The 27699-nt window shown below is 25.6% G+C and overlaps 6 protein-coding genes and 1 non-coding gene across 7 annotated transcripts in view; 4 read left to right on the plus strand and 3 right to left on the minus strand.

The window, feature by feature from the left end:
* Positions 1–18138, plus strand: part of LOC122506638 (TBC1 domain family member 9) — a 32043-nt gene extending 13905 nt beyond the window's left edge. Inside the window, exons 11-17 of the mRNA XM_043618944.1 lie at positions 4474–4805; positions 4873–5028; positions 8448–8822; positions 9057–9222; positions 13178–13510; positions 16950–17068; positions 17146–18138. Coding sequence (XP_043474879.1) covers positions 4474–4805; positions 4873–5028; positions 8448–8822; positions 9057–9222; positions 13178–13510; positions 16950–17068; positions 17146–17358 — 1694 coding nt within the window. The 3' untranslated portion in view covers positions 17359–18138. The remainder of the gene's footprint in view (positions 1–4473; positions 4806–4872; positions 5029–8447; positions 8823–9056; positions 9223–13177; positions 13511–16949; positions 17069–17145) is intronic.
* Positions 18139–19779: 1641 nt separating this feature from the next.
* Positions 19780–20255, minus strand: LOC122506686 (histone H2A-like). The gene has a single exon (XM_043619005.1). It carries the CDS (start codon positions 20205–20207, stop codon positions 19833–19835), a length of 375 nt encoding a protein of 124 aa, XP_043474940.1. The 5' UTR covers positions 20208–20255; the 3' UTR covers positions 19780–19832.
* A 176-nt stretch (positions 20256–20431) lies between these two features.
* LOC122506702 (histone H2B) lies at positions 20432–20908 on the plus strand. Its single transcript, XM_043619020.1, has one exon. The coding sequence runs from the start codon at positions 20492–20494 to the stop codon at positions 20861–20863; it is 372 nt and encodes a 123-aa protein (XP_043474955.1). The 5' UTR covers positions 20432–20491; the 3' UTR covers positions 20864–20908.
* A 447-nt stretch (positions 20909–21355) lies between these two features.
* On the minus strand, positions 21356–21475 carry LOC122506756. The gene has a single exon (XR_006302023.1). It is a non-coding gene; the product is annotated as a 5S ribosomal RNA (ribosomal RNA).
* Positions 21476–22915: 1440 nt separating this feature from the next.
* Positions 22916–23564, plus strand: LOC122506660 (histone H1A, sperm-like). Its single transcript, XM_043618979.1, has one exon. It carries the CDS (start codon positions 22983–22985, stop codon positions 23523–23525), a length of 543 nt encoding a protein of 180 aa, XP_043474914.1. The 5' UTR covers positions 22916–22982; the 3' UTR covers positions 23526–23564.
* Positions 23565–24772: 1208 nt separating this feature from the next.
* Positions 24773–25237, minus strand: LOC122506671 (histone H3). Its single transcript, XM_043618990.1, has one exon. It carries the CDS (start codon positions 25200–25202, stop codon positions 24792–24794), a length of 411 nt encoding a protein of 136 aa, XP_043474925.1. The 5' UTR covers positions 25203–25237; the 3' UTR covers positions 24773–24791.
* Positions 25238–25420: 183 nt separating this feature from the next.
* On the plus strand, positions 25421–26250 carry LOC122506715 (histone H4). Its single transcript, XM_043619034.1, has one exon. It carries the CDS (start codon positions 25461–25463, stop codon positions 25770–25772), a length of 312 nt encoding a protein of 103 aa, XP_043474969.1. The 5' UTR covers positions 25421–25460; the 3' UTR covers positions 25773–26250.
* The last annotated feature ends 1449 nt before the right edge of the window (positions 26251–27699 follow it).

Consider the following 27699-nt stretch of genomic DNA (forward strand, 5'->3'; position numbering starts at 1 on the left):
TATTTTATTTCCTAAATAATAAAATTCTTTGAAGGAATAAAATTCTATTATCATCAAATTTTTGTATAAAATTCTTTGCAACAATTCAATGATTTTCAATATATTAATTTTAAAATTGAAAATATTTGAAAAGAAAAATTATAAAAAAGTTAAAAAAAATGCAATTTTTTTTGCATTATTTTTGTTTATGAATCACAATTTTTTTAAAAAAATTATTATTTTGTTTTAGAAAAAGAAGAAAAATATTTGCAAAATTCCTATTTTTTTTAATCTTATTTTTGGAACATGATTTTTCACAGGAATTAAGACATTCAAAAATTTCGAATTCAAACCTTTTTTAAATTAAACAACTTATAAAAGCATTTTTTATAATATATAATTGAAGATGAGCAAGTAATAAAATCATTATTTTATATTATTATAAGATGTGAAATTTTTATTATTTATGAAAATAATTAAATGTTTGCATACAATTTTATTAATATTTTTTTTAAATAATTAAATTTTTTAGGGGAAATTTTTAAAAAATATTAAATATTGAAAATCATTGAAATTAGAAAAATGCATTTTATTTTTGAAAACAATTGATATTAGGACAAGAATTTTTTTGACATTTAGGAAAATAATTAAACTTTGGAGAAAAATTTTGTTACATATAAAGATAATTGGGATTTTTACAAATTTTTTTTTAAATTTTGTACATAGTTAAATTTTATAAGAAGAATTTTATTTATTTTTTTTAAATAGTTGAATTTCTGCAATTATTTGTAATTTCTCTAAAATTGAATTTTTTTTATTTTCAACAAAAATTTGAATTAGAAAGTTTTCAAATTCTATTATTTTTGAAATTGCTAATTTTATTTAAAAAAAGGCAGTAAGAAGTTAGCCGCGCGAATTGTTGCTAGTTTATTTTAAATTCGCTAATACTAAAAATCAAAAAACTATTCTCAAAAATTGCAAATAAAATTCTTTAAAACGATTCAATTATTTTCGAAAAATATTCAAAATTCAATTATTTTCAAAAAATATTCCAAATTCAATTACTTTCAATATCTAGTATGTATTTTCATAAATTTTTGCAAAAGAATTCAATTATTAAAAAAAAAAAAAAATTGATAAAATTCATCTAAAATTATTTTCATAATTATTATAAAAATTTTTTTAACGGGAATTCAATTAATTGAGAATAGCATTTTCAAAAAAATTTCGAAAAAATCAATTATTTAACAAAATTTTAATACAATTCTTTGAAATAATTCAATTACTTTCACTAATAATAACATTATTCATATCATGGAAATTCAATTTAAAAAAAAAATTTTTTTTTGATCAAATTCGAAGCAAGCATTCAATTATTTTTATAAATAAAAAAACTAATTGCAGGATTTCAATTATTTTTAATAACATTTTTAATTAATCGAAAAATTCAATTATTTTCACAAATAACGTTTTCCAGAAGATATTCGAAAATTCTTCTCAAAAATTCAATTATTTTCAGGAATTTTAATAAAATTCTTTGCAAAATTCAATTATTTTCATAAATAAACTTCAAAAATAGATAATAAAAATTTTTCGCTGAAATTCAATTATATTTAAAAATTAAAAAAAAATTCTTCTCAAAATTTCAATTATCTTTATAAATAGCAAAATTCTTCTCCAAAATTCAATTATTTTCCAAAATTTTAATAAAATTCTATGCAAAGTTTCAATAATTTTCAAAAATTGTTTTCAATTCAATGATTTTCAATATCTTCAGTATTTTAATAAAATTTCCCAAAAGAATTCAATTATTTAAAAAAAATTTAATAAAGTTCTACGAAAATATTCAATTATTTTCATATGTAATAATAATTTTACAGGAATTAATAAATAATTATTATTAAGTAATTCAATTATTTAAAATAGAATTTGTATAAATTTTTTTCTGAAAAATCAATTCATTAAAAATTTTTTGTACAATTCTTCACAATAATTCAATTACTTTCACTATAATAATACCATTATTCATGGAAATTCAATTTTTTTAAACAAATTTTTGATAAAATTCTAAGCAAGCATTCAATTATTTTCATAAATAGAAAAATTTTTCCTAAGGAATTCAATTATTTTTGAAAATTTTAATAAAATTCCTCGAAAATTGTAATTAAAATTAAAATTTTTTTTTCGGATTTTTAGAAAAATTCTTATTTAATGTTCTAGAATTTTTAACTAAATTTATACTCAAAACTAAAAATTTCTCAAATTATTTAAATATAATTGAATTATTTTTATAAATAACACATTTATCGATGGAATTTAATTATTATCAATACAATTTTTATAAAATTTCTCAAATGAATTTAATTATTGTAAAGAGTTTTAATAATATTGAATAATATTTTTTAATAAGAAATCAATTACTTTGAATACAATTTTAATTAATTTCCTAGAAAGAATTTTTATTTTCTTCACTAGAATTCAATAATTTTCAAAACTTTTAATAAAATTCTTCGTAGAAATTTAATTATTTGCAAACATTAATAAAATTGTTCAATTATTTTTCAAAAATAATAAAATTCTTCACAGAAATTTAATTATTTTCAAAATTTATTAAAATTCTTTACATCAATTCAATTATTTTTAAAAATTAATAAAATGCTTAACAGGAATTCAATTTTTTTTCAGATATTAATAAAATTCTTCGTAAGAATTAAATTATATTCAAAACGTTTAATGAAATTCTTCGCAGGAATTTAATTATTTTGAAGATTTTTAATAACATTTCACGTAGAAATTTAATTATTCTCAAAAAATAACAAAATTCATCGCAGGATTTTAGTTATTTTTAATTCAATTTTACAGGAATTGCACAAAAAAACTTAATTATTCTTAAAAATTTATTTTCAATTCCTCGAAAAAATAAATTATTTGAAAAAAATACTTTTTTTAAATTCTGCAGAAGAATTTCAGTTATTTACAAAAATATTAGAATTTTTCACAGAAATTCAATGATTTTCAAATATTTTAATAAAATTGTTCAAAAAATAAATCAATTATTTTAAATTTGAATTGTAATTGAATTTTTATGAAATAATTCAATTATTCTTTTCGATTTTAATAAAATTCTTCCCAAGAATACAATTATTCACACAAATAATTCTTCAAAATAATTCAATTACTTTCACTAATAATATATAACAATTTTCATGGAAAAATTTTTTTAATAAGATTCTAAGCAAGAATTCATTTATTTTCATGAATAATAAAACTCATCCGAGAATTTCAATTATTTTTAATTCTTTTTTAAATTAATTAATCGAAAAATTCAATTATTTTCACAAATAAAGTTTTTCAGAAGAATTGAATTATTTAATGTAAAATTTTCATAATATTTATTATATTTCAAAAAAATTAATTACTTAAAACAATGTTCATAAAATTCTTATGAAGAAATCAATTATTTTCATAAATAACAATATTTTTCACAGGAATTCAATTTTTTAAATAATTTTTAATAAAATTTTTCGCAGTAATTCAATTATATTCAAATATTTTAATAAAATTGTTGTAAAGAAGTCAATTATTTTAAATACAATTTTAATTAAATTTTTTTTTAAGTATTTCAAATATTCTTTTGGATTTTAATGAAATTCTTCCCAAGAATTCAATTATTTACATAAAAATAATTCTTCGAAAGAATTCAATTATTAAAGATAAATTAAAAAATAATTATTCCCGAAAATTCAATTATTTTTAGGGATTGTAATAAAATTTTTTGCAAAATTCAATTATTTTCATAAATAAACAATATTTATCACAAATATTCAATTATTTTCAAAGGAAATACATTTTTTCTTGGAAATTCAATTACTTTAAAAATTCTAATAAAATCGTTCGTAAGAATTCAATTATTGTCAAAAATTTTAATAGAATTCTTTGTAAAATTTAATTATTTTAAAAAACTTTTTGCAATTTAATGATTTTCAATAACTACTATTTTTATAAAATTTCCAAACAGAATTCAATTATTAAAAAAAATGTTTGTAAATATCTTCGTAAGAATTCAATTATTTTCATAAATACTAATTTCTGAGGAATTGAATTATTTAAATTAGAATTTGCATAAAATTAGTCGAAAGAAATGAATTATTAAAAAATTTTTTATAAAATTCTTCTGCAAGAATTAAATTATTTTTATAAATATTTAAATTCTTCGATGAATAATAAAATTCGTTGGAGGAATTCAATTTATTAGCGTAGGATAAGAAAGAAGTAAATATTTTTGATGAAAATTAGGAAAAAGTCAGGAAAGTAAAAAATATGGAATGGAATTTTTGTCAGTTGTGTGAACTTTTTTTGGTCGTCAAGTTTAATTTTTCGATAGCTACTTTTTTACTACTATTTTTAGTTTTGAAAGCAACTTTTTGCTATTTATTGAAAATTAATTATCGAGTGATGCGAAGTCTGTGATTTTGTTTTTCGCAACGTTCACAGGATATTGTCAGGCGATGAACATTGTGGCGTCGGTGCTTTTGATTTACTGCTCAGAGGAGGCGGCATTCTGGCAACTGTGCATTGTTTGCGAATCATTGTTGCCAGATTACTATGATAGACGAGTGGTGGGCGCCCTGGTGGATCAGGGCCTTCTAGAGGAGCTTGCAGCCGAATATCTGCCGACCCTTCACGCTCGACTCCAAGAACTCGGACTTATTCGTGTCATTTCCTTGTCATGGTTCCTGACAATTTTTCTCAGCGTCATGCCAACAAGTAGTGCGGTGAATATTATGGATTGCTTCTTCTATGACGGGGCAAAAGTGATTTTCCAGGTTCGTTGCGAAAGCATCTAAATATATTTATTATTTGCGGGAAAAAAAAATTAATTCTTTCTCGTAGATTGCTCTTACGGTCCTTGAGTGGAACCAGGAGAAATTGCTCAACTGTCGTGACGATGGAGAAGCTATGCAATTATTGACCGATTATCTCGGTGGAGTATTCAATGATGAGGGACCAGTATTACCGAAACCAGTGGACAGTGGAACTCCAAATCGGGTTATTACTTATAAATCAATTAATGAAATATTTTTTTGAAAAATTTTAATTTCAATTCCGTTGAAATTAGATTCAATTCAATTATTTTCAAAAATTAAAAAAAAAATCTTGTCATCATTTCAATTATCTTTATGAATAGCAAAATTTTTCGCCAAAATTCAATTATATTCAGGAATTTTTATAAAATTCATTGAAAAATATAATTATTTTCATAAATAATAACAAACAGGGCTCGAAGTATGTCCGTAAATCCTGAAAAAGTCCGTAGCTTTGCTTCAAGTCCGTAAAAGTCCGTTTTTTTGAAAAAAGGTCCGTAAAGTCCGTAATTTCATTCAAAAAGGATAAAAAGTTCGTTAATTGTACGATATAATTTGGAGAATTTTAGAGAAATTACAAATCATTGCAGAAATTCAAATATTTTTAAAAGTAATAAAATTCTTCGCAAAAATTCAATTATGTTCAAACATTTTTTTAAATTCTCGTCAAAATTTCAATTATCTTTAAAAATATTAAAATTCTTCTTCGAAATTCGATTATTTTCAAAAAATCTAAAAAACATTGTCAACATTTCAATTATCTTTATAAATAAATAGCAAAATTCTTCGACAAAATTTAATTATTTTCAAAAATTTTATTAAACTTCATTACAAAATTTCAATTATTTTTATAATTAACAATATTTTTCACACGAATTCAATTATTTTCTAAAGTAATAAAATTCAATTTTTTTCAAAAATTTTAATAAAATCCATTGCAAAATTTCAATTATTTTCAAAAGTAATAAAATTCTTCTCCAAAATTCAATTATGTTCAAAATTTTTTTAACAATTCTCGTCAAAATTTCAATTATCTTTAGAAATATTAAAATTCTTCTCCGAAATTCAATTATTTTCAAAAAATCTAAAAAAAAAAAAATGGTCAACATCTCAATTATCTTTATAAATAAATAGCAAAATTCTTCGACAAAATTCAGTTGTTTTCAAAAATTTCAATAAAATCCATTGCAAAATTTCAATTATTTTCAAAAGTAATAATATTCTTCGCAAAAATTAAATATTGTTCAATATCTATTATTTTCATAAAATTTACCAAAAGAATTTAATTATTTACATAAAAAAAAAATTTAATAAAATTCTACAAAAACTTTTAATTATTTTCAAAAAATAGTAAAAATTTCACAAGAATTTCATTAATAACAAATTTTTTTTTATAAATTTCTTCGCAATCATTCAACTATTTTCATAAATAATAAAATTTTTACGGGGATTCAATTATTTTCGTAAATAATAAAATTCTTTTTAGGAATTCAATTATTTTCAATAGAATTTTAATAGAATTCCTCGAAAAAATTCTTAAAAATTTTATTAAAATTCGTCCAAAGAATTTAATTATTTAAAAATATGTTGATAACATTTTTAATAGGAATTGAATTCCAAGAAACATTCAATTATTCAATAAATTATTTATTTGCATTTTTACATTTAAATTTGTATTTAAATAATTGAATTCTGGTAGAATTTTCTCATAAACATTGATTTAAAAATAGATTTCAGTTAAAATCTTAGATTATAATAATTGGATTCTTTCGAAGAATTTCATTAGAATTTTAAAAATAATTGAATTTTATTGAGACATTTTTTTTAATTGTCTTAAAAATAATTGAATTTCTATCAAAAAAAGTGTTATCAAAACTTTTTAAAATGTTTGAATTTCTGTTAAAATTCTGATATTTTTGAAAATAATTGCATTCTTGCGAAGAATTTTATTAAGACTTTTGAAAATAATTGAATGTTTGCAAAGATTTTTATTTTTTTTTACGAAAATATTTAAATTCTTGAGAAAAATTTTATTAAAATTTCTGAAAGTAATTGAAGATCTGCTAAGAGTTTTGTTATTTTTAATTTATGTCAAGAATTTTATTAAAATTTTTAAAAATAATTGAATTCCTGTTAATTTTTTACAAGAATTTAATTTATTTTGAAAATTTTAATAAAATTCTTCGCAAGAATTCAATTATTTTCATAAATAATAAAACTCATCGTAGAATTTCAATTATTTTTAATACAATTTTAATCGAATTTCTCGAAAAATGTAATTATTCTTAAAAATTTTATTAAAATTCGTTGATAGAATTCAATTATTTGAAAATTTGTCGATAACGATTTTTTATGGGAATTGAATTTTAAGAAACGTTCAATTATCCAATAAATTATTTATTTGCATTTTTACATTTAAATTTGTATTTAAATAATTGAATTCTAGTAGAATTTTCTAATAAAAATTGATTTTCATTTCATAAAAATGAATTTCAGTTAAAATTTTAGATAATAATAATTGAATATTAAATGCAATAGAGCGTGAATTTTTAAAAAATAATTGGATTTTTTAATTAATCTTTTTGAAAAAGTTTTGAGTTTTTTTAATATTATTTTTAGTTTCTATTTTCTAATAATTATTTAATTAAAGAATTTACGAATAATTGAAATTTCTTAAATTTGAATATTGAAATTTAATTAAAATAATGGATACATACAAATTATTGAATTAAGAAAATTTGTTGAAGATTACTGAAATTTTGCATTGAATTTTATTAAAATTTTTGAAAATAATGTAATTCTATTTACTTTTAAAAATAATTGAATTCTTGTTGATGAATATTGTTATTTATATGAAAATAATTGATTTCCTTCGAATGATTTTTATTTTTTATGAAAATAAAATTAAATCACTGAGAAGAATTTTGAAATTTATGAAAATAATTGAATTACTGCGAAGAATTTAATGACAAATAAAATTTGATTTTTTCGAAAAAATTTATGAAAAATCTATTTTCAATAATTGAATTTCTGTGGAATTTTTATTTTGTTTTGGAAAATAATATTGAATGTTCGTGTAGAATATTATCAAAATTTTTGTTTAATAATTGAATTTTTTTTTGGGAAATTTTATTAAAATAGTGGAATATTGAAAATCATTGAATGAAGAAAAATTTTTGATGATAATTGAATTTTTGATATGAATTTATCTGATTTTATTAAAATTTTTGAAAATAATTGAAATTTATTATCTTTGAAAATAAAATAAAATTCTTGTGATGAATACTATTATTTATGAAAATAATTGAAGTTTGCAATGAATTTTATTAAAATTCTTGAAAATAAATGAATTTTGCTATTCATTTATAAAGATAATTGAAATGTTGCCAATTGTTTTCTAGGTTTTTTTTTTTTGAAAATAATTGAATTTCTGCGAAGAATTTTATTAACTTTGAAAATAATTTAATTCCTATAAAGAATTCAATGACTTTTGGTAAATAATTTAATTCCTGTGAAGTGAATTTAATTCTTGCGATGAATATTGTTATTTAGGAAAATAATTGAATTAAAAAATGAAAAATGTGATGTATTGGGTTTTTGCAGAGTATTTCCGTGCAGACGCTAATATTCGAGGCGTATTCACGATACGGTTCGTTGACGATCGGCGGGATCGAGAGACTGCGTTTGAAGCACCGATTGAAAGTGGTGCAGAGTCTCGAGGATGGCATTGAGAAGAACGTGATTAGAAGTGTGATAAGCGACAAATACTTGACGTTGGAGGAACTCCAGGAATTGTTGTCATTAGTTAGGGAGGAATTGATGAGTCAGAGGAAAAATGAGCCAGATCGTTACGATCCAACACAACCGCCCTACGAGGCGTACAAAATTGATTACGAATTGTTTCGAATATTGTTCGGTGGCTTGTCGCCATGGGGCAAATGTTCACAGGCTGAATCGCTCTCCGCACGATTGTTTCGAGTAAGAAACACTTTTGCCATTTTTAAAATTTTTAAATTTAAATTTTTTTTTTTTTTATTTATTTTATTTAACCCTCTGCCATTGCTATAACAAAAAATTTTGTTATTACTGACAAAAATCGTGAAAAGTGGTCGAATTTATCTCTTAATTTTTGTTTACCTCTTAAATTACCTTAAACTGTAGAGGGTTGATTAAAATTAAGAATTAAAATCTAACCGTTGTTCTAAATTTAAGCTAATGGATCGCAATCGTGACGGACAACTGAATTTCCGAGAAGTTGTGCAGGCGATTGGATTAACAGCGACCGCGGATCAAACGCAACGATTGAAATTACTGTACACTCTTCATTTGCCTCCACTATTGTCGCCAGTGGATTTTGAATCGCCAACGCATTCCTCAGGTACGAATTCGATTTTGTTTTGTAATTTTGTGATAATTTCCTCAGAGAAATTTATCCATTTGTTTACAATTCAATTTTACGTGAAATTTCGATCGTTCAGAAAATTCTTCAAATTATCATTAGAAAATAAAACTTGCAGTAATTTTAAAAAATTTCGATTAATCTTTTTGGAAAAAATTAGTTGCATAGAATTTTTAATTAAAAATATGAAAAAAATCAGATTTTCAAAGATTTTAATTTTGAAACCTTTACAAAATTCAATTATTTCTAAAAATTTCAATTATTAGTAATTTCTCAAAAATTCAATTATTATCTAAACTTTTTAACTGAAATTCATTTTTATGAAATGAAAATCAATTTTTATTAGAAAATTCTACGAGAATTCAATTATTTCAATACAAAAATCAATATTTCATTGAATAATTGAATGTTTCTTAAAATTTAATTTATATAAAGAATTTTATCAACAAATTCTTAAATAATTGAAATCTTTGGACGAATTTGAATGAAATTTTTAAGAATAATTACATTTTTCAGATGAATTCGATTAAAATTGTATTAAAAATAACTGAAATTCTGCAAGAGCTTTATTATTTATAAAAATAATGAAATTATTGCGAAGAATTTTATGGAAGAATTTATTTTTTGAAAATAATTCAATTCCTATAAAGAATTCAATTATTTTTAGTAAATAATTTAATTCCTGTGAAGAATTTTATGGAAAGTTTTTAAATAATTGAAATCCTGCTAAGAATTTTAATAATTTTTGAAAATAATTTAATTCCTCTAAAGATTTTATTAATTTTTTAAAAATATTCAATTTTCTGCGAAGAATTTTATTGTTTTGTTTTAAATAATTGAAATTCTGCGAAGAATTTTAATAAATTTTGCAAATAATTGAATTTCTACGAAGAATTTTATTAAAAGTTTTGAAAATAATTGAATTTTTGCGAAGAAAATTGTAATTCTTTCTAGAAAATCAGTTAAAATTGTATTCAAAGTAATTTATTTCTTATTAAAAAATAGTATTAATATTATAAATTTTTTTTTTAAATAATTTAATTTATTTGAGAAATTTTATTCAAATTGTATTGAAAATAATTGGATTATATTTAAATAATTTGAGAAATTATTAAAGTTTTGAGTATAATTTTAGTTGACAATTCTAGAAAACTACATAATAATTTATCTAAAAAAACGGAAAAAAATTCAAATCTTAATAACATTCTTATAGAATAATTACATTTTTCGAGGAATTCGATTAAAATTCTATTAAAAACAATTGAAATTCTACAATGAATTTTATTATAATTATGAAAATAATTCAATTATTGCGAACATTTTTATAAAAAAGTTTTAAGATATATGTTTTTTTAAATTCATGCAAATTCTATTTTTAATAATTAAATTCCTGTAAAATTTCCATTAGTTTAGAAAATAATTGAAAATTCGTGTAAAACTTCGTCAAAATTGTTTTAAAAATAAAATTTTTGTATATTATTTGAATTTTATTACTTTTGAAAATAATTGAATTCTTGTGATGAATTTTATTAAACTTTCTAAAAATAATTAAAATGTTGACAATTTTTTTAAAATAATTAAATTCTTATGATGAATATTATTATTTATGAAAATAATTGACATTCTCTAAATGATTTTATTATTTTTGAAAATAATTAAATCCCTGAAAAGAATTTTTAAATTTATGAAAATAATTGAATTACTGCGTGGCTTCCGTTTCCGGTACCGTTTCGGTGTACACGCGTTTGGAAAGAGTTAAGATTTTTTTGAGAAATTTAAAGGTTTTAAAAAGGGTGGGTAGTGCAGAGTGTTGAGTGTGTAGTGTAATTGGCGATAGTGTAAAGGAAAAGTATGTTTGTATAGAGTAGTGAATGTATGAGTGATAAAAAAGGTAAAAAAGAAAAGTGTGTTTTGTGAGGTTAGGTTGCTTGAAGTGAGAGAGAGGAGAGAGAGACAGTGGAAAAATTTTGAGCATTGGAGTGATAAGGTAGATTTCTGGAATGGCTGAGTTTGACTCAAGTGGTGTTAGCGAGAATGAGGAAAAGGCGCGAGTATTTGAAAGGGGGATAGGAAAGAATGGAAAAAAGATGACGTGTGAGGATTGCATGGATTTGTTGGAATTAGTATGGATGTTGAAGGATGCGATGGATGAAGGAGCTAAAAGAGTGAAGGGAAATTTGATGGATATGTATGAGGATGGGGAATCAAGGGACAAAGAGATAGTGGAAATTGAAGAGAGGTTGGAGAAATTGCAGGAAATGTGGAATGAATGGGATAGTAAGTGGAAAAAGGAAAAGGAAAGCATGTGGAGAAGAATGAATGGATTGGAAAAATTTATAAAGGAAGTGAATGAGGGGACTGAGAAAGTTGAGGGAAGTGAATATGAGAGATTAAAGTGGAAAATGGGAGATTTGTCAAGACGAGTGGATGTAGTAGAAAATGAAAAAAGGAAAAAGAATGTAGTGATCAGAGGTATGAATGTAGGTGTGTTGGAGGGTAAAAGAGCAGTGGAAAAAGTGTTGGCGTGGGTGGGGGTTAATGTCTCAGTGAAAATGGTACAAGCGTTAGGAAGGGGTGAATATGGGGTACCAAAGTTATGGTTGGTGGAGTTGGGTAGTGAGGAAGAGAAAATGGAGGTGATGAGGGTGAAAGGAAGACTGAAAGGAAGTGTAATAAGAATAGATGAGGATAGATGTTGGAGAGAGAGAAGAATGTTATGGCTATTGAGAGAAAGAGCGTGGACGGAGAGAGTGAATGGAAAACAGGTAAGAATGGGTAAAGATTGTATTTGGGTGGATGGGGTAAAGTATGTTGTGAGGGAGGATACGGGTGGAGGGATGGAAGCGTGTAAAGTGTGATAGACACGGATAGGCTGAGAATGAGGTGAGAAGATTTTGCTTGGATGGATAGATGTATGGGTAAAAGTGGATGACTGGAGGATGTAAGAGAGGCGAGAAAGGAGTAGAAGGTTTTTGAAAAAGGGTGGGCGAATTGGGTCGAAGCCAGCATGGGCATAGAAGGAACTGGAAACGGAAGCCCGGCACTGGCGATAGGTTTAGAGCGTAAGGTTGAGAGCGTGGAGAGAGTTGAGTTTAGGTTAAGTTGTATTTAGAGAATGTTTAGTTGTAAGGATTTTTGTAAATATAGGTTAAGATTATTATGTATGTATTTGGGAGTCTCGAACCCTACCTATTGTAGGGAGAGTAAATAAACTAATAAATTGAATTACTGCGTAGAATTTAATGATAAATTTTAAAACATTTGATTTTTTCGAAAAAATTTATGTAAATTCTATTGAATTTCTGTGAAATTTTTTTTTTTTTTTTTTTTTTGAAAATAATTGAATGTTCGTGTAGAAATTTATCAAAATTTTTGTTTAATAATTGAATTCTTTTGGGAAATTTTATTAAAATGAAATATTGAAAATCATTGAATGAAGAAAAATTTTTGATAATAATTGAAATTTTGCCATGAATTTAATGAAAATTTCTGTAAATAATTGAATTTTATTATTTTTCAAAATAATTGAATTCTTGTGATGAATAATAAAAATTTATGAAAATAATTAAATTTTGCAACGAATTTTATTAAAATTTCTGAAAATAATTAAATGTTGTCGAAGAATTTTGCTATTCGTTTATAAAGATAATTGAAATGTTGACTAGGATTTTTTTTAGATTTTTTTTTGAAAATAATTGAATTTCTGCGAAGAATTTTATTAATTTTGAAAATTGAAGATAATTGCGAATTCTTGTGCGATGAATATTGTTATTTATGAAAATAATTGAATTTTATTAAAAAATTCCTGCGAATATAATTTAATTCAGGCGAAGAATTTTTCTATTTATAAAGATAATTGAAAGGTTGACAAGAATTTATTAAAAAATTTTTGAGAATAATCAAATTCTAAAAAAAAGAGGATTTTACATTGAAGATGGCGCAGAAGTTGCAGCGGAGGCGACGGACTTTTTCGACAGTATGGAGAAGAGTGCGGCCGCCTCTCTTGAAATTCCAGTGAGTTTAGCTGACGAATTGGCCTCCGGTGAATTGTCACGATCAACCAGTTGCAACAGTCAAGCCGATCAATCGTGGGAAGTGCAAAGTATGGGCAGTTTTCGTTCAATGATCGCGTCGAAAGATGGGTTTCTCGATTTAAAAACTGTGCCAAAAATGTCGCAAAGACATTTCATTGCTATGATGAAAACTCTGTATGAAATGTTTCACGCTCAGCCGGACGAAGCCGACACTATTTGCCTCGCAAAAATCGGTAGGTTTTTATTTTATCTTTCAACTTTTCTATATTTAGTTTTAATTTTTCAATATTTAGTTTAGGATCTCAAAATATTAAATCAAATTCAAGTTTTCAATATTTATCACTATTAATAAAACAAGTTTTTTTTTAATCTTTAACTCAACTTTTGAAATTATTTTCATCATTTCAATTCAATTTTTATTATTTTCTAAAAATGTTTTAAAAAATTATAAGTTTTAAAAAAAGTTCTTTGTGAATTTTCAAACCTATTTGTTTTCAAATTTTTAGTGAAATTACGATTATTCGGAAATTCTTCAATTAAATATTTCTTAGAAAATAACAACTTGAAATAATTTCAAAAAGATTCAATTAAACTTTTCAAAGAAATTAATTATACAGAATTGTTAGTAAAAAGTATTAAAACTTCAGATTTTCCAAAGATTTTAATATGAAACATTTTCAAATTTCAATTATCTCAACAAAAAAAAAATTCCCCTTATAATACTTTTACTATTCAATTATTATCTAAAGTTATAACTGAAATTAATTTTTAAATCAATTGTTTTTAGAAAATTCTACGAGAATTAAATTTATTTAAATACAAAAATAAATAATTTATTGATTAATTGAATGTTTCTTAAAATTGAATTCGCATAAAGAATTTAATCAACAAATTTTCAAATAATTGAATTTTATCAACGAATTTTAATAACAATTTTAAGAATATTAATAAAGTTGAAATTATCGATCACTCAGAGTCAGGAGTGATCGAACCTGACTCGGAGTGATCGATAATTTTAACTTTATTATTATAAATTTGCCGAGTGATAGCTTCAATTATTATTTAATTTTAAGAATAATTACAGCTTTTGAGGAATTTGATAAAATTGTATTAAAAATAATTGAATTTCTAAAAAGAATTTTATTATTTATGAAAATAATTGAATCCCTATAAAAATAATTGAATTATTGCGAAGAAATTTATTAAAAATTTGTCCACAATTAAATTCCTGCAAAATTTTTAGTAATTTATGAAAATAATTAAATGCTTGCGTAGAATTTTATAAAAATTTTTGAAAATTATTGAATTCTTTTGGAAAATTTATTTAAAATAGTAGATATTGAAAATCATTGAATTGAGGAAAATTTTATTTATTTATAAACGGGCAATTTTTGAACGGCTACTATTCCTGAAAGTAATTGAATTGTTGCCAGGAATTTTATCAAAATTTTTAAAAATAATTGAACAACGGAGAAAAATTTTATTATTTATAAAGATAATTAAAATTTTGAAAAAAATTTTTTTTTATTTTTAAATATAATTGAATTCTTTTGACGAATTTGAATAAAATTTTGAAGAATAATTAAATTTTTTGAAGTGTATTAAAAATAATTGAAATTCTGCTATGAGTTTTATTATTATTTATGAAAATAATTGAATTCCTAAAAAAAATTTTATTATTTATGAAAATTATTTAATCCTAAAATGAATTTTAATATTTATGAAAATATGTAATTGAATTATTGCAAAGAATTGTATAAAAAAATGTTAAATAATTGATTATTTTTAATTTACGCAAATTCTATTTTAAATAATTGAATTCCTGTAAAATTATTATTATTTATGAAAATAATTGAATGTTTGCGTAGAATTTTATCAAATTTTCTTTTTAAATAATTGAATTATTTTAGAAAATTTTATTAAAATAGTATAGATATTGAAAATTATTGAATTGAGAAGAATTTTTAAAAATTATTGAAACTTTGCACAGAATTTTATTATTTTTGAAAATAATTGAATTTTGGAGAAGAATTGTGCTATTTATAAAAATAATTAAAATCTTGAGGATGTAAAAAAAAATTTCAAAATAATTGAATTTCAGGGAAGAATTTTATTACTTTTGAAAATATAATTGAATTCTTGTGATGAATATTGTTATTTATGAAAATAATTAAATATTTGCGTAGAATATTATTCATTTTTATTTCAAATAACAAATTCTTTTTGAAAATTTTATTAAAATATGTGAAAATATTAAAAATCATCGAATTGAGAAAAACTTTTGAAAATAATTGAAATTTTGCAAAGAATTTTATTAAAAGTTTTGAAAATAATTGAATTTTGGAGAAGAATTTTGTTACTGATAAAGATAATTTAAATTTTGAGAAGAATTTTTTTAATTTTTAAATATAATTGAATTTCAGCGAAAAATTGTATTACCTACTTTTGCAAATAATTAAATTCTTGTGATGAATATTGTTATTTATGAAAATATTTGAATTTTGCAATGAATTTAATTGAAATTATTCTTGAAAATAATTGAATTTTGCAATGAATTTAATTGAAATTCCTGAAAATAATTGAATTTTGCTATTCTTTTCCATTTTCCATTTTAAACAGATTTATTTACGTTGTAAGTAAGTAAAGAACTACAATTGACTAAAAGTTTTGAAATTGTTTAAAGAACCATTTCATATTATGAAATTTTGTCCTAACTAATTTTGTGTTGTATTGTGTAGTGTTGGTGAATTCTAAATTTTATAAATATATTCTATGTGATTTATTTAGTAAAAATGTGTAAAAAACTAAACAATATTGTGATTTTGAGCATAATTAAATAAGCTTAAAACTAGTTGAATTTTGCTATTCATTTATAAAGATAATTGAAATATTGACAATTTTTTTTAGATTTTTTGTAAATAATTGAATTCTTGTGATGAATGTTGTTATTTATGAAAATAATTGAATTTTGCAAAGAATTTTATTAAAATAACTGAAAATAATTGAATTTACGAAAAGAATTTCGTTATTCATCAAGATAATTGAATTCTTTCGACGAATTGCGTTAAAATTTTTGAAATTAAAATTTTTCAATAAAATTAGTTGAACAGAATTGTTAATTAAAAATATTAAAAATTCAGATTTTCAATGATTTTAATTTGAAACTTTTTGAAAATTCAATTATTTTTCTAAATTACTATTATTTGTAACTTCTCCAAAATTCAAATTTTTTTTACAATTTTTAACTAAAATCGTTCTATATAAATCCATTATTTTTCAAAATTAATTAAATATGCGTTAAAAAATTTAACTTATTTCAGAAGAATTTGAATTATTAAAATTTTTCAGAAGTCTAAGTTCTATAAAATTTCTAATTAAATTAATTTAAAATTGAAATTTTAGAAAATTCCAATTTTTAATTTGATGTTTTAGAAAATTTCAAGTTGATTAATTATGAAGATTGTAAACGCAACTCTTTTAAAATTCAATTAATTTTAAAATTATTCATTAAATAAATTTTTTAAAAGCTTTTTGTTTCCAATTTCAAAGAAATAAGTAAAAATATTTTTGTTTGAGTTCACATGGTTGGATCAAAAATTGTAAAAATTTGAAGTTGCAAAGAAAAATCCTAAAAATGTAAATTTAAATTTACTTTTTTATGTTTAATTGCAGAAGCCTTGTTACTTCAACTCGGTGATGTTGGAAAGAAATTCCAATTAGATCGCGAGGAGTCCGAAGACAGTTTACTTGTAACCGCTCCAATTGCTCAATCATCGTCGCCAATCGCAAGGGTAAGTTTTAAGAGAATAAAATTATTTTTCCAAAATAAAGAAAATTTTCTAAACATGAACATTATTCTATTTTTCAGTCACCCGACAGTAATGGAAATCCATCTTGCATCCCATCATCAGGGGATCCAGAATGGTGCATCACGGTGGAACAATTTTTAGCGTCCGCACTCACTGGACAGTCGATTGTCGATTTTTTCAGTAAACGCATCAATTTAATTGATGCAATACAAGTTCTTCGCAATCGTCGTTTCAACAGTGTTCATTCACTGTCGGAAACATTTAATGTCTGACGTTTATTACACGATGAACCGTATGAATGCACGGCTCATAAAACTGGAGATTAAAAAAAAAACAATCATAATATTTTTACAAACACTAAACACAGAGGAAATATCAATTTACCAACAAAGGGGTTGCAAAAGAAAAAAAATTCTCAAAATAAAAATTTTTATTTGTATATATATAAAAGGAAGGCCTCGATAAAAATTGTGAACTCACTTTATTTTCAATTTTTCTTATTCTATTTTAGATATTAGACTATTTTTAAATGTTCATTTTATAACCTAAAGGATTTTTTTAATAATTTTAACATTTTACTTAGAAAAGCATTTTTTTAAAACTTATATCTTTTTTTGTGCACAATCTAAAAAAAATTATTTGTAAGATCACAATTTTTTTTTCATTAGAAAGAATCGGTGCGGAATCGTTAAAATGTAAAATGAAATTTTACATTTTTTTTCTAATTCACAATTTTTAGTTTTTTTCTTATGGAAAATTGTTTTTTTTAAATGAAATCTTTATTATAAAGAAACATATTAAATTTTATTTTGAAAGTATTTTTCTTATTGTTCGTTTTATGCGACAATATATACATATAGTGTTTTCTTATTGAAACTCTATTTTATATAGATCAATTTTTATTTTTCTAAGAGTTGCGCGTATTTCTATAATACTTCCCGTGCAAAATATTGAAAAAAATTGTATTATACTTGTATATAGAAATAATTAAATTCCTAAACGTTGTTATTGTTTTATTACTTGAAAAAAATAAATAAACGCAGTAAAAAGAACATTTTTGTTTTAATAATTCTCCTTTACTAACTAGACACAAAAATTTAATTTTGTTTTTCCCTGATTTCCAGACAAAATTTAGACTATTTCTCTGATCCTAAAGAATATTTTAATCGACTTAAAAAATGATTAGATACTAGAAAGAATGTTCTATTACATTCATTTACGAATTTCTTTAATTGAAAAATTATTCGAAAACAACAATAACTTCTATTTTAAATAAATATTTAATCATTATCATTTTTCCAAAGGAATCAAAATTTTCAAAACATTCAAATCTTTTGAAATTTAATAACTTATAAGAATTATTATTTTCTACAATTTTTAAATAAAATTCTTTTTTAAATCAATTATATTTAATAATTTTTGATAAAGTTCCTTTGAGAATTTTCAAATTCATTTGTTTGCAATTAAATTTTTTATAAAATTTCGATTATTCGTAAATTATTCTATTTAATGTATTATTAGAAAATAAAAACTTGAAATAAAATAATTTTCAAAAATTTCGATTAAGAATTTTTAATTAAAAGCATAAAAAATTAAGATTTCCAAAGATTTTAACTTGAAACCTTTACAAAATTCAATTATTTCTCTAAATTGCAATTATTAGTAACTTCTCAAAAATTCAATTATTATCTAAAACTTTAACTAAAATTCATTTTTAAATAAATGTTTATTAGAAAATTCTACAAGAATTCAATTATTTAAATACAAACATAGATAATTTGAATATATTAAATAATTGAATGTTTCCTAAAACTGAATTTTTATACATAATTTTATAAACAAATTTTTAAGTAAGTGAATTCTTTCGACGAATTTTAATTACATTTTTTGAGGAATTCGATTAGAATTGTCTTAAAAATAATTGAAATTCTGCAATGAGTTTTATTATTTATGAAAATATAATAATTGAACTAAGTGCAAAGAATTTTATAAAAAAGTTTCAAACAAATGATTTTTTTCGAAAAAGTTTATGCAAATTCTATTTTTAATAATTGAATTCCTGTGAAATTTTTTTTATTTTACCAAAAGTTAAATATTCATGTAAAACTTTGTCAAAATTGTTTTTAAATAATTGAATTCTTTTGGGAATAGATACCTATACAAATTATTTAATTGAGAACAATTATTTAAAAGAATTGAAATTTTATGAATAATTTTGTTATAAAATTTTTAAAAAATAATTGAATTTTATTACTTTTGAAAATAATTGCATTCTTGTGATGAATATTGTTACTTAAAAAAATAATTTAATTTTACAATGAATTATATAAAATTTCTTATGAATATAATTAAACTCCTATGTTAAGAATTTTATTAATTTAATTTCTTGAAAGAATTTTAATATTTGTTAGTCATTCAAAGACTTGCGTTAAAATTAATAATTTTTTCTAGTACTTTTAATAAAAATTGCTGACTAATTATATACTTTCTCTGATTTTTGACAACCCCGTATAAAAATGGAATGATTTATAAATAACATTCCATAAAACATGCTATTTATTAATCAGAAAGACACATGAAATTGTCTGAATCAAAATTCAATAAAACTAATACATATTTCATATAAAAAAATTATTAGCTCTGCTTTCAAATATTAATGTAAAGAACATAGAATTCAAACGTAAAAATATTTGTTGGCCCTGAAAAGGGCCGATTGTTTTGTGTGAGGGTGAGTATGATGGATAATTTAAGCTTTCTTTTCGGTCTTCTTGGGCAAGAGAACAGCTTGAATATTAGGGAGAACACCACCCTGTGCAATGGTGACTCCAGAGAGGAGCTTGTTCAATTCCTCGTCGTTCCTGATGGCGAGTTGGAGATGACGGGGGATGATTCTCGACTTCTTGTTGTCACGAGCTGCGTTTCCGGCCAACTCCAAGACTTCGGCAGCCAAGTATTCCATAACTGCCGCTAGGTAAACTGGTGCACCAGCACCAACTCGCTCGGCGTAGTTTCCTTTACGCAAAAGACGATGAATACGACCGACTGGGAACTGGAGTCCGGCCCGGTTGGAGCGAGTCTTTGACTTTCCCTTGGTTTTGCCACCTTTGCCACGTCCTGACATTTTTGATTTAGTTTTAGGTTAACGAAGTAAACACAACGAAGAATACAAAGCGAATGATGTTCTGCGCCTGAAATCCGCCTATTTACGCTCTCTCCACAGGTCACGCCCACAACTGCGCTCCCCTCTCTTTGTCGTGAGTGGCAGATGGTTGCAGTGAGTCCCCGCACCAATCAAAATGTAGGAGCACAACTGTAAGAGAACGTAAATAGGGCAGTTTCCGCTGCTTAACGTCAATTCGCTTTGTGTTCTCTTCGAGTTCAGACGTTCTTTCTCTGAAAACAACCATGCCTCCTAAAGCAAGTGGTAAAGCCGTGAAGAAAGCCGGCAAGGCTCAAAAGAATATTACCAAGACCGACAAGAAGAAGAAGCGCAAGAGGAAGGAGAGCTATGCCATCTACATCTACAAAGTGTTGAAGCAAGTGCACCCCGACACTGGAGTCTCCAGCAAGGCCATGAGCATCATGAATTCGTTCGTGAACGACATCTTCGAGCGCATCGCTGCCGAATCTTCCCGCTTGGCCCACTACAACAAGAGGTCCACCATCACCTCCCGGGAGATCCAAACTGCCGTCAGGCTTCTCCTTCCTGGTGAACTCGCCAAGCACGCCGTCTCTGAAGGCACCAAGGCTGTCACCAAGTACACCAGCTCCAAGTAAATTCTGTCCACCCTCAACAAAACAATCGGCCCTTTTCAGGGCCAACAAATATTTTTACGAAAGAATTATTTGGTTCTAATTTTTTTTACTGCTGGAATTTAGATATTTGTGTGTAGTATAAGAAGTAACTTTCATGAAGTGACATGTAGAAATTGAGTATTTAATTGTATCTAGTTGAAGACTTTTTTTATATTAGTAATATAGAAACAGTATAAATATTTATGGATATATATCTGCTGACAATAAAGAGCTTTTTTACGTTTACCTTAGTTTTGTCTAAAAAGTAAATGCTAATTTGATGTAGTACTATAGAAGATAATGTTTAAAAAAATACTATAATAAAACAATGCGAGTAAATGAATTGCAATAAACTATATGTGACGCTCCACGAGAAAAGGGACCTTATTTACTCTTGCCATAAGGTCCCTTTTCTCGTGGAGCGTCACATATAGGTAAATATAATTTTATGGATAAAGTTCAATTTAAAAAAAAAGTCAACACTACGCGGTATTCCCAAGCGGTCACCCATCCAAGTACTAACCGCGCTCAATGTCGCTTAACTTTGGTGATCGGACGAGAACCAGTGCTTTACAACATGATGTGAGCGTTAACTGCGAATAGTACTTTTAGAAACGAATCATAAATCTCGCAGTGAACTCATTCTTTTTGATCTAATAAATTTTTTGCATTTGAAAAAAATATTTATTGTTCATAAATTACAGTTTTTGCTTTACAAAGAAAGTTTTTATAAGTTTTATAAGATACGTTTGAATACACAGTTCACTTGGAACTTTAACTTCATTAGATATATAATCTTATTTCTTGTAGTTGTTTGATCTAATAAACATTTCAATGTTCAGTTTTATACCCTGCTTTTAGGGAGAGTTCACAAATGATGTCACGCAATTTGTCGGAACATTAGACCCCCCCCCCCCCCTCCCTGTCACGCAAATTCATGCAATTTCACATGTAAAAATACATTGTTTCAGGTTTAGTAGAGACCCCGCCCCTCCCCCCAAAAACGTCACATCATTTGTGAACGCTCCCTTATCACATATGGGGTAATTAGACAAAAGCACAATTTTTTTAGGAGTAATAATACATGAATAGAGGATATCGTTTGAATTCCAGCTAATTATTAAAAATTAAAAAAGGTTTAAATTTTTTGATGAAATTGTCATTGTAATGCGTGTCAAATAAAGTTTAAATTTACGATCTCATAAATATTCTATACCTTTTGATTTTTCATTTAAGTAAATTTGAGTTTTGTAAATGCATATTTGTCTCACACAATTTGCCAAATGTATTATTTGCGTGAAGTGGACATTTTATGCGGAACAAATAAATTTCTATTTAGCTGTAAGCCAAGTATACATTTTCTGTGCGTGTTTTTATTAAATTTACAATTGTGTTGTACATAAAAAAGTATCATTGTACTGTTTTCATAGATATTTTTATTTTCTTAGTATTTTAATAATAATTTCTATTCGATTCTGGAAAAAAGAAATAAATGAAATTCAATATTTCATTGTTTTTTTTACATTTCAATGGACTGGTTCGCCAACATCATCAAATCACTAATTAGAATAAAGTACATAAGTACATAATTTAAATAAAGAAATAAAACAAGTAAAAGATTAAAATTTTTCTATACAAAATATTTCTCGAGCCCTGGAAAACCTGGAAAAGTTATGGAATTTTATTGAACGAAAATCGTAGCAACCCTGCGTATATATCAATCTTTACTAATGACAGTCTCACAAAGTAATGTTCAAAATTTTGAAAAATATGTTTATTTACTCATCCACTTTCTATAAATCATAAAAAATTAATCAATTACATCTAAAACTTATTACAGTTGTCAACCATTATTTCAGTGATTTAAAAGTTTATAAACAAATTATTATTTGTCTGTTAAAAATTTGAAATATAGTTCCAAGTTTGCCCAAGTTCAGAGAAATCGACGTTCATGTGCAATGGGGCCTTTCTTCACCGTTCGTGCGTTTTACTATATCGTCGCGAACCTGGAAATTTTTTCATTACAGCCTGACTAGTTGCATCGAGTGCATCCTAAAGTTAGTCTTCAATTTATAATCTAAACTAAAAATTCAATTTCAAAATGGCAGAGAAAGCAGAATCCACTGTTGCGCCTGCAGTTGCACCTTCCGAGGGAGCTGCAAAGTCGAAACAGCCTCGTGTGAAGGCCGCTCATCCGCCAGCATCAGAGATGGTCGTTGCAGCCATCACTCATTTGAACGAGAAGGGAGGTTCGTCTCTGCAAGCCATCAAGAAGTTCATTGCCGGCAAGTACGTAGTCGACGTTGAGAGGCAAGCTACTTTCATCAGGAAGTACCTGAAAGCGGCCGTCGCCAACAAGACCCTGATTCAGACCAAGGGAACAGGTGCTGCGGGCTCCTTCAAATTGAACGTCGCCAAGTCTGAGGGAAAAGCTAAGCCGAAAGCACCAAAGGCTAAGAAACCAGCGGTAGCCGAGAAGAAGAAGCCAGCAAAGGTCGCGGCCAAACCGCCAAAGGCCAAATCTACCGCTGCCAAACCCAAAGTTACGAAGGCTTCTCCCAAGAAATCCAAGGCACCTGCAGCTGCCAAGAAAGCTTCTCCGAAGCCCAGGAAGACTGCGGTTAAGAAAGTTGCAAAGCAGTAGATAATGGTAATTCGGAGACATTTTCGCTGCTCGTCTATATCAATCGGCCCTTTTCAGGGCCACCAAACATTTTTACGAAGAAATTTATTTTGTTTCTCTCTTTTTCAACATTTCAGCTATAATAAAAAATATAACGGGTATATCACATGTCTGGCAAAATTCACTGAATTTTGACAGAGTGGACAATTTTTTCATATAAAAAATTCACGGTCATTTACCGCTCTTAATGAATGACTCTCAAAATAAATTATTCAATGAAAGATGAAAATATATATAATTACTGTTGATATATGTGACGCTCCATGAGTAAAGGGACCTTATGACAAGAGAAAATAAGGTCCCTTTTCTCGTGGAGCGTCACATATGTGACTGTCCACGAGAAAACAGGGCTTAGCTCTAAAAAATCAATTTTGAGTTTTTTTGCTAATTGATAGATATTATATTGCTTTTTCAAATGCAAAAATCAAAAGTTGTAAATTGTCAATTACTTTTGACAATACAACGTTTTAAAGATTTTATATTGTATGCATTCCTTCGTTCTGCTTCTACTTCAATCACTCGCCCTGTGAAAGCTAAGCTCTGTTTTCTCGTGGACAGTCACATATGTATAACGAAAGTTTTATGAGTTAAATAATAATGAAATTAATCGAAAAGCTAATCCTTTTTCAATTTATAAATAATGAGCTTTTATAAAATATTCTCTGGACAATTTTTTCTGCAAATTTTAATTTATATCTTTACACAATCTTCATAAAATTGAATACCAAAATGTACAAATTAATATTTTTGGAATACATTTCTGGATTTCGATAAAGGGATTCTTGAGAATGACAGTCTGCATTCATTATTATTATTATCGAATAAACTGATATGATCAGATATTCTGGAACAGAAACCAGCTTCAGACGAAATGTATTGTAGATTGTCTATAATTTCTAAATTTGTATTGGCTATAAAAATAATTAATCTCATAGTAGAAAGCCAGTGCTTCAAATATAGTAATATTTCTAATAAGCAAATAGTGAATAATTATTAGTTACATTCACTTGTACTTTTTGTCAAAGTAATAAATTCTTTTGATTACTAATTGAATGTAATATTGATAAATAACCAGATGCAGTATTGCTACTAACATGTTTTTAATCGATACGAAAAAAGCTTCTTTACAGAACAGTAAGGCATGTTTGTAGAAGAATTAAAAATATTTCAACGTAAGAAAATTTGTTGGCCCTGAAAAGGGCCGATTGTTTTGGGTGATGGAAAGAATTAAGCGCGTTCTCCTCGGATGCGACGGGCCAACTGGATGTCCTTTGGCATGATGGTGACTCTCTTGGCGTGGATGGCGCACAAGTTGGTGTCTTCGAAGAGACCGACGAGGTAGGCCTCGCTGGCCTCCTGGAGGGCCATCACGGCGGAGCTCTGGAAGCGCAGGTCGGTCTTGAAGTCCTGAGCGATTTCACGGACCAAGCGTTGGAAGGGCAGTTTGCGGATGAGGAGCTCGGTGCTCTTCTGGTAGCGACGGATCTCACGGAGAGCGACGGTTCCGGGCCTGTAGCGATGGGGCTTCTTCACTCCACCGGTTGCAGGCGCACTCTTACGAGCGGCCTTGGTGGCGAGTTGCTTCCTTGGTGCTTTACCACCGGTGGATTTGCGCGCGGTTTGCTTAGTACGAGCCATTGCTTAGAAGTTCAGAGTACGAGGGACAACTGAAAAATAATGCTTCCGGCGGCAAAAACACACATATTTATACCCTTCAAAAGCTCTTTCACCGGTTAGTCAAGGAGAAGGGGATACTGACATCCTGATTGGTCGGTCAGATCGTGGAGGGGAGCAGTGGAACTCCAGAGGGAATAAAACTGTGCACTTTCCACTGCTTAGCATCATTCCGAGTTTGTTTTCTGTTCTGTTCGAACGTAAACCTTATTCTCTGTGAAAATGACTGGTCGCGGTAAGGGAGGAAAAGGATTGGGAAAAGGAGGAGCAAAACGCCATCGCAAAGTGTTGCGTGATAACATCCAAGGTATCACCAAGCCCGCCATCCGTCGTTTGGCTCGTCGTGGTGGAGTGAAACGTATCTCAGGATTGATTTACGAAGAGACCCGTGGTGTCTTGAAAGTGTTCCTTGAGAACGTGATCCGTGACGCCGTCACTTACACCGAGCACGCCAAGAGGAAGACCGTCACCGCCATGGACGTCGTCTATGCCCTCAAGCGTCAAGGTCGCACCCTTTATGGTTTCGGCGGTTAATTTTCCCATCATCGTCATCAACAAAAAACAATCGCCCCTTTTCAGGGCCACCAAATAATTTTACGTTGGAATTCTTTTTTTTCCATTCATTGAATATTGACCAATATAATCTTTTATACATGTGTACAGGTCTGTGAAGTTGGCTCCGACATGTCAAAATTTTTTACTTTTCTAAGTAGTATTCGTTTGTCCAAGATAGGTCCACGTTTGTCCAACCATTAATTTTTTTGTCCACCAAAAAAAAGTTTCAAAAAAAAAAAAAAAATTCTAAAATTTTTTTTTTTTTAAATTTTGTTTCTAACTTAGTCTAGGAGGGTGGAATAAATTTTCTAATGGGTGGACAAACGAAATTACAACTTGGACAAACGTCAGAAATAATAAAATCAACATTCCCACCAATTGTTTAAACAATTTTAATAGTTGACGTCTCACAAATGTACATTTTCAACTTTGTTTCTAAAATACAAAAGGTAACCTTTTTGAATTTTTCAAATCCATTTATTTTCAATTCAATTTTACGTGAAATTTCGATTATTCGGAAATTCTCCAATTAAATATACATTAGAAGAAAATTAATTCAATAGAATTTTTAATTACCTAAATATATAAAAAATTCAGATTTTTTAAGATTTTACTTCAAAAGAGTGACAAAATTTAATTATTTTTTTAAAAAATGCAATTAATAGTAACTTCTCCAAAATTCAATTATTAGGTATATAAAACTTGAACTAGAATTAAGTTTTAAATCAATTTTTATTGGATTCAATTATTTAAATACAAACATAAATAATTCATTGAATAATTGAATGTTTCTTAGAATTGAATTCTTATACACATTTTTATCAACAAATTATTATAAATAATTGGATTCTTTCAACGCATTTTAATGAAATTTTTAAAAATAAATACATTTTTCGAAGAATTGGATTCAAATTGTATTAAAAATAATTGAAATTCTTCAATGCATTTTATTATTTTTTAAAATAATTAAATTCTTGTGATGAATACTATTATTTATGAAAGTAATTGAATTCTGGAATGCATTTTATTAAAATTCCTGAAAATAATTAAATTTTTTTGAAGAATTTCGTTATTCATTTATAAAAGTGTTGATGATTTTTTTAGATTTTTTAAAAATAATTGAATTTATTCCAAGAATTTGATTGATTTTGAAAATAATTAAATTCTTATGATAAATCAAATTGCTGTTTATGAAAATAATTGAATTTTACTATGAATTTTATAAAAATTCCTGAATATAATTGAATTTCGGCGAAGAATTATGGGATTTATAAAGATAGTTGAAACGTTAAAAATTTTTTTTTTAATTTTTGAAAATATTTAAATATCTCGAAAGAATTTTAATATTTACTAAAATAGTTAATTTATGTAAAAGAATTGGGTTAAAATTTTCAAAATTTAATTTAATTTCAACAGAATTATTGGAATTAAAATTTTAAAAAAATACTTCATTAAATGATTTATAAGTAATAAATTTATCGCAGTTTTTGAATTGAATTAAGTTATTTAAATAGAAAATAAATTATTGTCAGAAGTTGAAAAAATTTAAGGTTTTTTTAGAATTCATAATTTCATAGTTTTAAGTTTATACGGCAAACAAAAAATACACAAAAAATTAAAATATTCTTATCAATTCAAAACATTTAATTTTTTCCAGTACTTTTAGTAAAAATCCCTAACTTTTCCATGATTTCCCTGACTAATTCTATTTTCCCAGACTTTTTCCTGAATTCCGTGATTGCCTGAAATGTGGCAACCCTGAAGTAAAAATCTCGTTAGTCCACCTACTGGAAAATTAATTCAACTAGTGAAATTGTTTAAACAATTGGTGGGAATGTTGATTTTATTGTTTCTGATGTTTGTCCAAGTTGTAAGTTCGTTTGTCCACCCATTAGAAAATTTATTC

This window comes from Leptopilina heterotoma, unplaced genomic scaffold (assembly GCF_015476425.1).
Source record: "Leptopilina heterotoma isolate Lh14 unplaced genomic scaffold, ASM1547642v1 Lhet_43, whole genome shotgun sequence".
NCBI lineage: Eukaryota > Metazoa > Arthropoda > Insecta > Hymenoptera > Figitidae > Leptopilina > Leptopilina heterotoma.